General features: G+C 38.8%; 1 protein-coding gene, 1 long non-coding RNA gene and 1 pseudogene across 2 annotated transcripts; 2 read left to right on the forward strand and 1 right to left on the reverse strand.

Moving 5' to 3' along the window:
- The first annotated feature begins 213 nt into the window (after nucleotides 1–213).
- On the forward strand, nucleotides 214–3,745 carry LOC147158053 (uncharacterized). The gene is made up of 3 exons (XR_015091098.1): nucleotides 214–295; nucleotides 1,667–1,777; nucleotides 3,360–3,745. It is a non-coding gene; the product is annotated as an uncharacterized LOC147158053 (long non-coding RNA).
- A 1,944-nt stretch (nucleotides 3,746–5,689) lies between these two features.
- On the forward strand, nucleotides 5,690–8,909 carry LOC147158054 (protein Bouncer-like). Its single transcript, XM_086062143.1, has 3 exons — nucleotides 5,690–5,899; nucleotides 6,712–6,819; nucleotides 7,027–8,909. The coding sequence occupies exons 1-3, from the start codon at nucleotides 5,848–5,850 to the stop codon at nucleotides 7,236–7,238; spliced, it is 372 nt and encodes a 123-aa protein (XP_085918269.1). The 5' UTR covers nucleotides 5,690–5,847; the 3' UTR covers nucleotides 7,239–8,909.
- LOC147158055 (uncharacterized) lies at nucleotides 7,614–11,305 on the reverse strand (annotated as a pseudogene).
- Between the last annotated feature and the right edge of the window lie 22 nt (nucleotides 11,306–11,327).

Raw genomic sequence — 11,327 nt, forward strand, 5'->3', positions numbered from 1 at the left:
TAAAATGGTGGAAAAGTAAAACATTAAGAGAAAAAAGAAAGCAAAAGCAGGCTGCCAATTCAATGGTGCAATCTTTCTTTTTGTTTTGATTGTTTTTAATCCATGACAGTTGCTGAAACCTGAAGTCACATTCTTATTTGCCTATCTAATTCCCACCCACCTCGTGGAAAGAGTATTTAACCGAACCATTTACCTATATCGAAAGCATTGACAGCATCGGCCATCTTTCATCACAGGACCACAATGAACAACTTTTGGCAAACAGCAATTCTCCTGGCTACTATTGTAGCAGCTGGTAAGATGATAGTAGCTGATAATGCTTGTTTTGTTTCTTTTTTCATAGTATGGTTTCAGAACTACTGTATCATCATTTTATATCAAAATCTGATTAGCAGTAGTAGTAGTAGTTTGCTTCAGCCTTAAAAGAACAATTAATTATCTGCGGCTGCGTTTGGTGAATTTGAAAGAACGAAAATCACTTTTTTTCTGTTCTAAATAAAGTTCTTAAAATCCTAATTGAGAATTATTATCTAACAAGATAACAATCTTAACACTTTTACTAAAATTGATTAGAATAATAATTAATAATAATCACCATTATAATTTACTATTTTGACTGTTTTCTCTCGGGCGATTTATTTCCAACACTTCCACTCACATAAAGTTGTTGAAGAACATTCGCAATTAGAACATTTTGATAATCGACAATTCACCAATTCAATTTGGGTTTTGTCGACTAATCAGATCATATGTAAGTCGCATCTTATCACACCAGAAAGCAGCTGCTCTTATATATATGGTCACAGAGATAACTTGAATCTGACAAAAGTAATAAAAAAAAAATACATAAAAATGAATTAGGGTGGTTAAAAACAATGGTATCGCTACAAAGATTCCAATTCATTTAACCGTGTGTCCTCTAATTAGCATTACAGGTGTCTTCAAACTTGTAAACATCAGTTGGCCAATTTAAATGGTGACAAGTAGTCATTGTGCTGTTATCTCAGGAGATTAAAAGAATAATTACAGGCAAGCACGTTAATGGTAACGTCTATTAACGTGTCTCCAAGCAGCTTGATGTTCGTATATAGGATTGGAGCCAAGCTCGCTGGACAAAGGTCAAATCCAAGGTCAAGATATGTCAGTGTCAGATTTCACAATCAGTCGTTTGACTTGATGGAAGACGACCAAAGAGGACAACACTGCTGGAAACAAATCATGAAAAAAGCAAGACTGGAATTTATCAAATTGCATGTTGAGAAACCACAAAGGTTCTGGGAGAATGTCGAATGACGAGACAAAACAGGAGGTTTTTATGCAAGGTGCATCAGCTCTATAGTCACAGATGCAAAAATGAAGGAGCCCAGAAAAGAACACTGTCCCAACTGTGAAAAAAGGAAGTGGTTCTGCTTCTGTGGTTGCTTTGCTCCATCTGTCACAGGCCACCTTGAATATGTGCTTCTATAAAGATAAACGTGCTGACAGCGTTAGAAAGCTTGGTCTCAGTCGATAACACAATGACCCAAAAGACACAGCTAAAAACCACCGGAGTGGCTAAGAACAAAAACATCGGACTGAGGATACCAAGTAACTTCTAGGAGGGAAAACAAAATAGACTCCTGTGTCTTGACTATGTTTTATTTTCTTTCATTTTCTCATTTTATAGCACACTGCCTGACCTGCCACCAATTCCCGAGCAATGCGGAGGACCAATATGGCATGAGAGAGGACGTCACATGTAACGATAATACCGAACAATGTTCCAGTTTATCTATAGGTATGGACAAGTGCTTTGATTTGTTGGTGACTGTGGTACGGGTTACTGTGTTTGTTTAATGCATTTGACACAAGACAGTTAAATTGTGTATTGTATTTCTGTCCCTCTTTTGCTGACATCATACTGGTCATGTGAGGGCAAATTTGAATACTGGTTGGTTAAAGAAACAGTCCTCTTAGTCCGCTATTTAGTTTAGAGTTTTATCAGCCGCCAGACTTAACTCTCTTCAGCCACTTGGTCCACTTGACCAGCCAGGAGACATAGTCTCTCCAGCGTGTCTTGGGTCATTCCCGGGTCCTTTTCCCTGTGGGACATGCCTAGAACACCTCATTAGGGAGGGGTCCAGGATGCGTCCGAACCAGATGCCTGAGCTACTTCATCAGGTTCCTCTCAATGCGGAGCAGCAGCAGCTCAGTCCCAGAGTCGAGCCGCCATATCTCTAAGGGAGAGCCCGGACACCATGCGGATGAAACTCATTTTGGCCTCTAGGATCATGTTCTTTCGGTCACGGCCCACAGCTTATGATCGTAGGCGAGGGTAGGAACGGAGTTCAACGGGTAAATCTAGAGATTCACCTTCAGGTTCAACTCTCTTTTCACCAAGACAGATCGATAAAGAGTCTGTATCACTGCAGACGCTCCACCATTCTGCCTGTTGATCTCTGACCTGAAGAGGGCACTCCATCCTTTTCCGACGGTAGACCATAGTCTCAGATCTGGAAGTGCGGATTTTCATCCCAACCGCTTCACGCTTGGCTGCAAACGACTCCGGTGGGAGTTGGAGATAGCAGCTTGATGAAGCAATCAGTACCACATTATTTGCAAAAACCAGAGATGCAATACTGAGGCCACCAAACAAGACCCCTATAGCTGTGGCTAGAAATTCTAAATATTATGAACAGAATCGGTGACAAAGGACAGCCTTGGCGGAGTCCAGCCCTCATTGGAAACAAATCCGACTTACTGCCGGCGTTGAGGAACAAACTTCTGACATCAGTCGTACAGGGATTGAGCAGCCCGTATCGCGATTTGGTAGACAGTACTCCCGAAGCACCCCTGACAGAACTCCCCAATGGACACGGTAAAATGCACCAAGTCCACAAAACACGTGTAGACTGGTTGGACAAACTTGCATGCTCCATCGAGGACCCTGCCAATGGGGTAGAGCTGGTCCGCTGTTTCATAGCCAGCACGAAGCATGAAACATGAACATGGTCCACTCCGACTCAATGTCCCCTTCCTCTCCTAGGACGTGTCTGAAGTTCTGCTGGAGTTCTTGAGCCAAGTGCAAGTATGGACACTCTTACGTTTGAACATGGTGTTCGTTACCGTCAATCCGTGACGAGCACAAAAGTCTAATAAAAGAACACCGATTGAGTTTTGATCGGGGTGGGGGTCGTTCCTCCCAGTCAAGCCCTTTCAGGTCTCGTCATTGCCCACATGTGCTTTGCCGTCCTCCAGCAAAATGATGGAGTCCCCAGTCGGAGTGCTTTCAAGCACCCTCGAGGACTCCACAAAGGTTAAAGGTAAATCGAGAGTCAAAACTCAGTCATTGATTTCTTTTTATGTCATGCCTATTTCAGGGATTTGTCCGAGATTGGGGAGCAACATACTACTCGTCTGCCTGCCGAATAACTTATGCGGACAATCGCTGACTGACACGGCGACTCTTCAGTGTTGTAACACCGATCGATGTAACAGCGCCACATCTCTCCAGCTCTCCCTCGCATTGGCCATCTGTGCCATCGTTTTTTCACTCTGGGCCATATAGAACCTTGGAATTATTTGATGTGTTTTTAGAACAAATCAAGCATTTCCTGTTAGCATTTTTGGCCTGCTATTGTCCACATTATCTTGATTATGATGGATAAAAAATTAAAAAACCATAGTCATCCCTCACTTTATAGAGGTTAACTTGTTGCCGCTTCACTGCATTGCTCATTTTTTTCAATCTTATGTTGTGGATCACTTGCTATTACTTTTTTTTCCCACATGGGCTGTTATGTACTCACGTAGCAACGGGTGAGAGCCAGGAGGAAATCAGAGTGCGTAAAAGACGGAGAATGTCCAAAATTTGGGATCATTTTACACCTCATAAGCTGAAGCGCAACAACTTGCACAACTACACATCTATGGTAAACATTGTTAGCTTAGCATAGCTAGTTAGGATGAATTGGAATACCTGTACAGGTGGTTAGGCTAAAGGGAGTGTAGACACAGCCACTTGTAAAGTTTCAATTGCTTGATTGAACAAAGGGTAGCAAAATACAGGAAACACGAGCATATTTTTAAACATGCCAATAACGGTTTAGCCGGTTAACAGCCAACCAGCTCTACATTCTCATTTGCTCTCTTTCACGTCAGTCAACACATTCAACATCACAGATATTACAGTGTAGACCGTGAGTACGGTGACCCCCAGGTGGACAAAAAATGGTGGCTGCACTTCATACATATATTTTGGTGCATGAAGCTTTAACATATTTATGAGTATGATTTTGTCTATTGTAAGGGTAGTTTCTACTTCAAGAATCATGGATTGGGAATATTATATGTCATTGAAGACTGCATTGATTAGGGCAACAATGAAAATAAAACTATTAATGAAACATTTAGTATGTTGATTTTAGTGAAATGTAAATAAATGGCAACCAGTTATGGACTGCTTCTTTGTGTGGTGTCAATAAAAAAATTACGACAGAGTGCTTTGAATTCTTCTTCCATATTTAGCATAATAGTGATTTTTACAAAAATTGACTGGTGAGTCTTTCTTACGGCAAATACCACCCTCTAGTGTAGAAGATATGCAGTAAATATTGTTCTGGGGGGAAATGTTGTTGAAAGTGTTCTCTTCTGTTTCCACCTTCTAACTTTATCTCTCCCACTGGCTGTCGAACCATTTTTGTCCCTAGCTAAAACGTTACCACAAACTGAGCAACTAAAGGGCTTTTCGCCCGTGTGTATTCTCTTGTGTGTAATCATATTTGCCCTTTTGAATAAAGGCTTTACTGGAAACTGAGCAACTAAAGTTTTTTTTTCCCTGTATATATTCTCACATTATGACCATATACGACTTAATGGAGAACTCTTTAGTTTGCCATCACCTCAAAAGTCAAGTGGTTGTCGCTGAGTCGTGCTTCGGGCTCCGCCCGCTAGCCGCTCCAGCGAGTTCTTGCTTTTAAATGCTTGTTTACAAGCATGCGTCAGCTGACAAATAATCATTCAAAGGCGTGCCGCCTTTCAAGTCAACAAGGGGAGGCTCCAGCTTTCATCCAGTGTTGCCAACTCCTCAGCAAAAGAAGTCGCTATTGAATGTCCGAGTAGTTGCTAGGCGTGATCAAATAAAAGTAAAATTTTCATTCTGGGAGGGGAGTCAGGATTCACTAAATTCTTTGCAAGCTGCTTTTTGAAAAATAGTCCCTTAGGAGTGGATTATACTAAACGTGTTTTAACTGGGTAGATGTTTCCATTGTGCATATATGTTAACAGACAAATCTTTATTGACACGTGGCCTACAAACACGGACAAAAGTTTTTTTTATTTATTAAACAACTGTTTCAAACATACACATCTATATTAAAGACAAATATATACAACATTATGGTTTTTGTTATAGCACAAAATTCTATGAGAAACCAGTATAAATGAAAATAAAATACACAATAAAATAAATAAAAGTAAATAAAGAAAAAAAGAAAAAATGGCTAGGGCTTTTCACATAACATGTATTTGTCAATTATACCAATACATTTAATAGCATTCCTATTTTTCATCAGTCTAAGGCTCTTCGAAAAAGAAACAAACTGGTTGAGAAATTAGCAGAAATTTGGTTTCACCTTCAAGAATTTACATTCGTGTCAAGGAAACAAAAACTACAAACAAGCGTCACTCAGAGTCTTCCATTCTTCCGACTTCCTCATGCCAAGTGCAGAAACCTGAAGAATCGCATTTTTACTTATGTCCACATGGCGTTTGTTGGTTACTCACCTTGTCGTTGGTGCCTTTAAGTGCTCCATTAGCCTAAATTGACAGCATTACACCAACTGCTAACTTGGTGATCAGAGGACTACGATGAACAACTTTTGGAAAACAGCATTTTTCCTGGCTACTACAGTAGCAGCTGGTAAGTAACCGAGCAAAAGTGGCTAAAGCTAATGTTAATTTAGCCTTATTTTTAAATGTATGATCTCAGGACTTGACATCAAAATCGTCATCAAAGTCTGACTAGAATGTCAGCTTCAGCTTTACAAGAAATTCTTATGAGTTGGGTTTTATTATTATTATTATCATTAGTTATGTTGCTACTTACTGTATATTGCTGGTGCAGATATTCATACATTCTCATTTATTTATTTCAAGTCTTGTGAATGTGGGTTTAAATGGTCACCTGTTTCTCAGCGTTAACTGGGATAGGCTCCAACTCCCTGTGAGCCTGAACAGGACAAGTGCTATGCAATAAGATGATCCATCATTCCTTGCATTTTATATAGTGCTGGTTATGCTCATTACGGTCATAGCTTAGCTGGAGCTTATCCCAAGTTCAGGCAACACATCTTCAATTATTCGAACGAGTATGTCAGACGCTAGGAAATTGGAATATGAACAGAAAATGACGGTGGAATTGAAATAATTAGGCATCTCTGATTATGTAACCAATTCAAATGGCAAACCTGTTAGCATGCCTGCCTCATAGTTGCCTTGTCCAACAGGACACAGGCATGCACACAGGTAAAAAAATTATAAAAGAGCATTCTGGTGAAACATCATCTACACCTGGATCTTTTCCTACAGTAGAAAATGGATTGGCTTCCCCGATGTCAAACAAGTGTTTGTTAGTTTTTTTGCCCAACCACCTACTGTATGTCATTATACCAGTAACCTCTGGGGAAAAAAAACATTTGACAATTTTTTCCCCTCATTTTTCTCACTGAACAGGATACTGCCTGACCTGCCGCCAGTGCCCTGTTGGTATATTGAACATATGTCTGTTTGGTAGTGATGTCACATGTACAGACACACAGAGTTGCTACCGTGGAACTGCACGTAAGGAGACCTCACTTTATTTTTTAGGTGGTACGGGTTACTGTATTCAGCACAACACAGCTAACTGTTGTTATTTTTTCAATTTCTGTCTCTCCTCTTGCTTGACTGTTTGATACTTGGACATTTAGTAGGGGTTTACCCACATCTTAATACAACCACTATTACGTTGCATGGTCATTAACTTATTTTCTGTTATGCTTATTTCAGAGTTCAATTCTACAGGGGCGATCAGACTACAAATTCGCGGCTGCCTGGACACAAACCTATGCGGGGATGTGCTGACCGGCGACATCTTTGGAAATGCTTATACCGCCTCCTTTGAGTGTTGTAACACCGATCTGTGTAATGACGCCGCGTCTGTCCAGCTCTCCCTGACAACGGCCATCTGCCTAGCCATTTTTTCAATGTGGAGTATTTAGGGCCTTGGATGGAGTCTTTTGATGTGTTGTATAGGACAAACCGGGGCTTCCCTGTTTGCACTTGTTGCCTGCTATTTTCCCTTTTGCCCTCTATTTTAATTGTTTAAGAAAAGGGGATTGGAAAGATAATATTCAATAAAGAGATGTCGCCGAGTTCCCAGGATAAACGTCAACCACTTGGAATGTGCATCCACAATGACTAAACTTATTTTTTACCAGAAAAGGACCTGCATAATCAATGTGAAGTCTCCTCCCTGGCTTCCCCGGCCACTCCCAGGGGTGGAGCAATTTGAAGTTTACATTGACATTTGATAATTATTCCATAGAATTTTCAGTAGCATACTTGAAAGTTGAAATTCTGCCTCCCCATTATATTGTTGTATATTTATTATTTTATTTTATTTGTCCCTAGGATTAATGAAGTCACTGATTAGCAAAATTGTTCCTCAAAGGAGAAAAATTTAGTTATTTCGAGCATTGCATTTTCTATACCGATGGTTCACATTTCGGTGATAGGTGCGCAGGAATCTATCCCAACCAACTGACTTCAACACCTTGGATTGCTTGCACCTTAGCATCACTACTAAAATAATAATAATAAAATAATTATATATTACAGTAAAATTAACATAACTATACACCTGGCATCCTATGAAAGTGACACACCCATGAGAGATGAGAGGTTGGCATGTCAGCTTCACAATGAAGAGGTTTTGGTTTCGAACTTGTGCTTGGGGAGGGTGGGGTGGCAGTCTTTCCAGATTGAAGAACATTCACAAACCTGAAGAGAACTTTTTCCCCAATCGATTATATATTTATATATATATATATATATTTATTTATATTAGGGGTGGGAATCTGAATGTCTCGCGATTCGATTCAGAATCGATTTTCGATTAAGAACGATTTTCGATTCAAAATGATTTGATTGACAATGATTTTTGCTCCAATCTATAAATGTGCAAGGAATTGTAATGATCTGCTCCAGTCTGACTCGCTAATGCTAATTAGCATGCTACTCGCGGCACTTTTATCACTCAAAAGAACGGCTTCACGCTGAAAAAAAACTAACTTTTATTGGAATAACTTCATCGTGACTTTTTCCTTCAACTCTCTAATGTGGCTACAACTTAACAGTGTATCAGACCGCGTGGAACCACACTGCCCCTCAGTGGCCAAACTGAGTACAACACGAACAGCGCTCCAAATAAAAGGCACACACAGATAAAGGCAAGACAGTATAAAATAATTTAAATAAAATCGATTTTGGGACATTTAAAATTGATTCTGAATCGTACTAAATGTGAATAGCGATTCAAATGAGAATCGATTTTTGGGCACACCCCTAATGTATATATATATTAGGGGTGTGAATTGCCTAGTACCTGGTGATTCGATTCGTATCACGATTCATAAGTCACGATTCGATACCAATTAATCCCGATGCGAATCTATAAATTGATTATTGCGATTTTTTTCTTCTTCTCAAATTTAGAAAATACTAATCAGTAAACTTGTACATGTATACTGTAAGATTTGTATGGAAATGTATTTATCAGAAAATTCAGGCTTATAACTGAGCCACTGTATTTAACAAACAGGTTGTAGTCTGTTTCATGTTTGAACAGCACTGAAATAAAAATATTATGGCTTAATGTTCCATTAATATAACATTCTTCCATGCTTAATGTATGAACCCTTACACTAAGTAAGACGTTTTGTTGAATATTCTCTTTAAAAAAATGATGTTTAAAAATCGATTTGGCCGCATATTGAATCGATTCAAGAATTGCGTGCTGTAATATCGCGATATATTGCCGAATGAATTTTTTCTAACACCCCTAATATATATATATACACGTATATAAACAGTATATATATATATATATATATATATCATATATATATATATATATACATATACAATAAAAATATACATACAGTACATATATATATATAGCATATATACTATATATATAATATATATACAGTATATATATATACAAATAGTATATATATATATATATATATAGTATAGTATGAATAAAACATTTGGTAACATTAGTGTTGATATATAAATGGCAACTAGTTGAAGTCTGCTTCTTTGTGTGGCATGCACAAAAAATGTATAACAGTATATATATAGAATTCCTGTCCCATATTTAACATAATAAATAAGTTGTGATAAAAAAAAACTGACTGGTGAGTCCCTTTTCCAACCAATTACGCCCTCTAGTGTAGATATACAGTAAATAAACATTACTCTTAAATATATATTTTTTTATAATTGTTCTTATGGTTTTCACCCTCACTGGCTGTCAAACCATTTCTGCCCCTTTGTTATGTATCCGTATATGTACAGTTGAACTTTCCCGATGAGCATAGTTTCCACCACAAAGTGAAGAACTATTAGGTTTTTCTCCCGTGTGTATTCTCATGTGTCTAAACATATCTGACTTTTGAGTGAACGCTTTACTACAAACTGAGCAACTAAAGGGCTTTTCGCCTGTGTGTATTCTCTTGTGCTTAATCATATTTGCCCGTTGAATGAAGGCTTTACTGCAAACTGAGCAACTGAGTGGCTTTTCTCCTGTGTGTATTTTCACATGTATGACCATATCCATGGAGAACTCTTTACCGCAAATTGAGCAACGAAAGGGTTTTTCTCCTGTGTGTGTTCTCATGTGCGCTACCAAACTTTCCTTATGAGCAATTTTTTTTTCTCACATGACGAGCAATTTAAAGGTTTTTCTCCTGTGTGCTTTCATGTGTGACTTCACCAAGTCTTTTCTCGAAAATGTTTTACCACAAGTTGAGCACCTAACGAGTTTTTCTCCCATGTGTGTTCTCATGTGTTTTATCATATTTTCCTTTTGAAATAATATTTTACCGCAAACTGAGCAACAAAAGGGTTTTTCTCCTGTGTGTATTTGTATGCGTTTTATCAGGTTTGACTTTTTAGTAGCTTTTTTTACCACAAATTAAGCAGCTCAAATGTTCTTTTCATGCACACTGTCTCCTGCGCATTGGAGAAGTTTTTTCCTTTATAGTTTTGTCCCTTTCAGATGTTTCCAACAGTTTGTCATCACATCCAAAGTCTGCGTCACTCCTTGAAGGTTTTCCCGTGCCACCGCTGTCTGACAGTGCTCCACAACTTGGACTGTGAAAATGAAGCTGCGGCATCAGGGGTGGTTCGTCCTCTTCGTCCTTCACAAGAATGATCAGTGGCAACTTGCTGATGTTAGCCTCCTCTTCCTCTTCTTTAATATGGAAGTTTAGAACCCTAGGAATACATACGTAGTGATTCTCCAAGTGTTAGACAAAATATATGAAAATGAAATACAATTTGAAATAAAGTTTTTTTTTCTTGTCTATGCTCCATTGTGTGTAAATTTAAATGCCCGATTTAAATGCACCTTATTTGTTCGTTTGTTTCGTTTTATCTTATTTCTTACAATAATCCACGTTCTGCATACTGTAAAATATGTAATTTCCGCATTCAATAATGTTCAATAAAGTTGACCAAAAAAGAACATAAACAAGAAGTTTGCTAATCTGGTTTCCGGGTTTGGTCAAGTGACGTTTGAGCTATAACGGGTTGTCGTTGTCGCTCGGTCTCCTCTCTCACTCGACAGAAGTTCCTCGTACGACGCCATCGTTCTTTCAGAAAGCACGTAGATTTCGTCGGCAGCCACAAGATGTTGCTCACTTTAGCAACCTTTGTAACGTTTTCCATTCCTCCCGTCGCCTCTTCGCTTGCTTACCCCCACCTTTCTTCTTATTTCCATTCGTCTATTCAGTCTTATGGTTAGTATGGAGGGTTTAAGGCGCATTACTGCCCTCTAACGTGCCGGAGACCCTCTCATGTGCCGGAGGATATGTCAGCCCGACCAAGCAACGTGCCTACAAGGCGACCATATTGGGAGAGTCAGCGTACCCTTCAAAAATAATGCGATGACATTGAAATAGGTCATAACGTTTTCATTTCGCAACCGATTTTCAATTTCATGAGATTTACTTTCTTTTTTTTTCTTTTTTAAATCAATGCCAAAACTTTACTATCCAAACAGAGCATTTGAAAAAAAAGTG

This window comes from Leptonotus elevatus, chromosome 19 (assembly GCF_054856555.1).
Source record: "Leptonotus elevatus isolate MCC_2025b chromosome 19, RoL_Lele_1.0, whole genome shotgun sequence".
NCBI classification, from domain to species: Eukaryota; Metazoa; Chordata; class Actinopteri; order Syngnathiformes; family Syngnathidae; genus Leptonotus; species Leptonotus elevatus.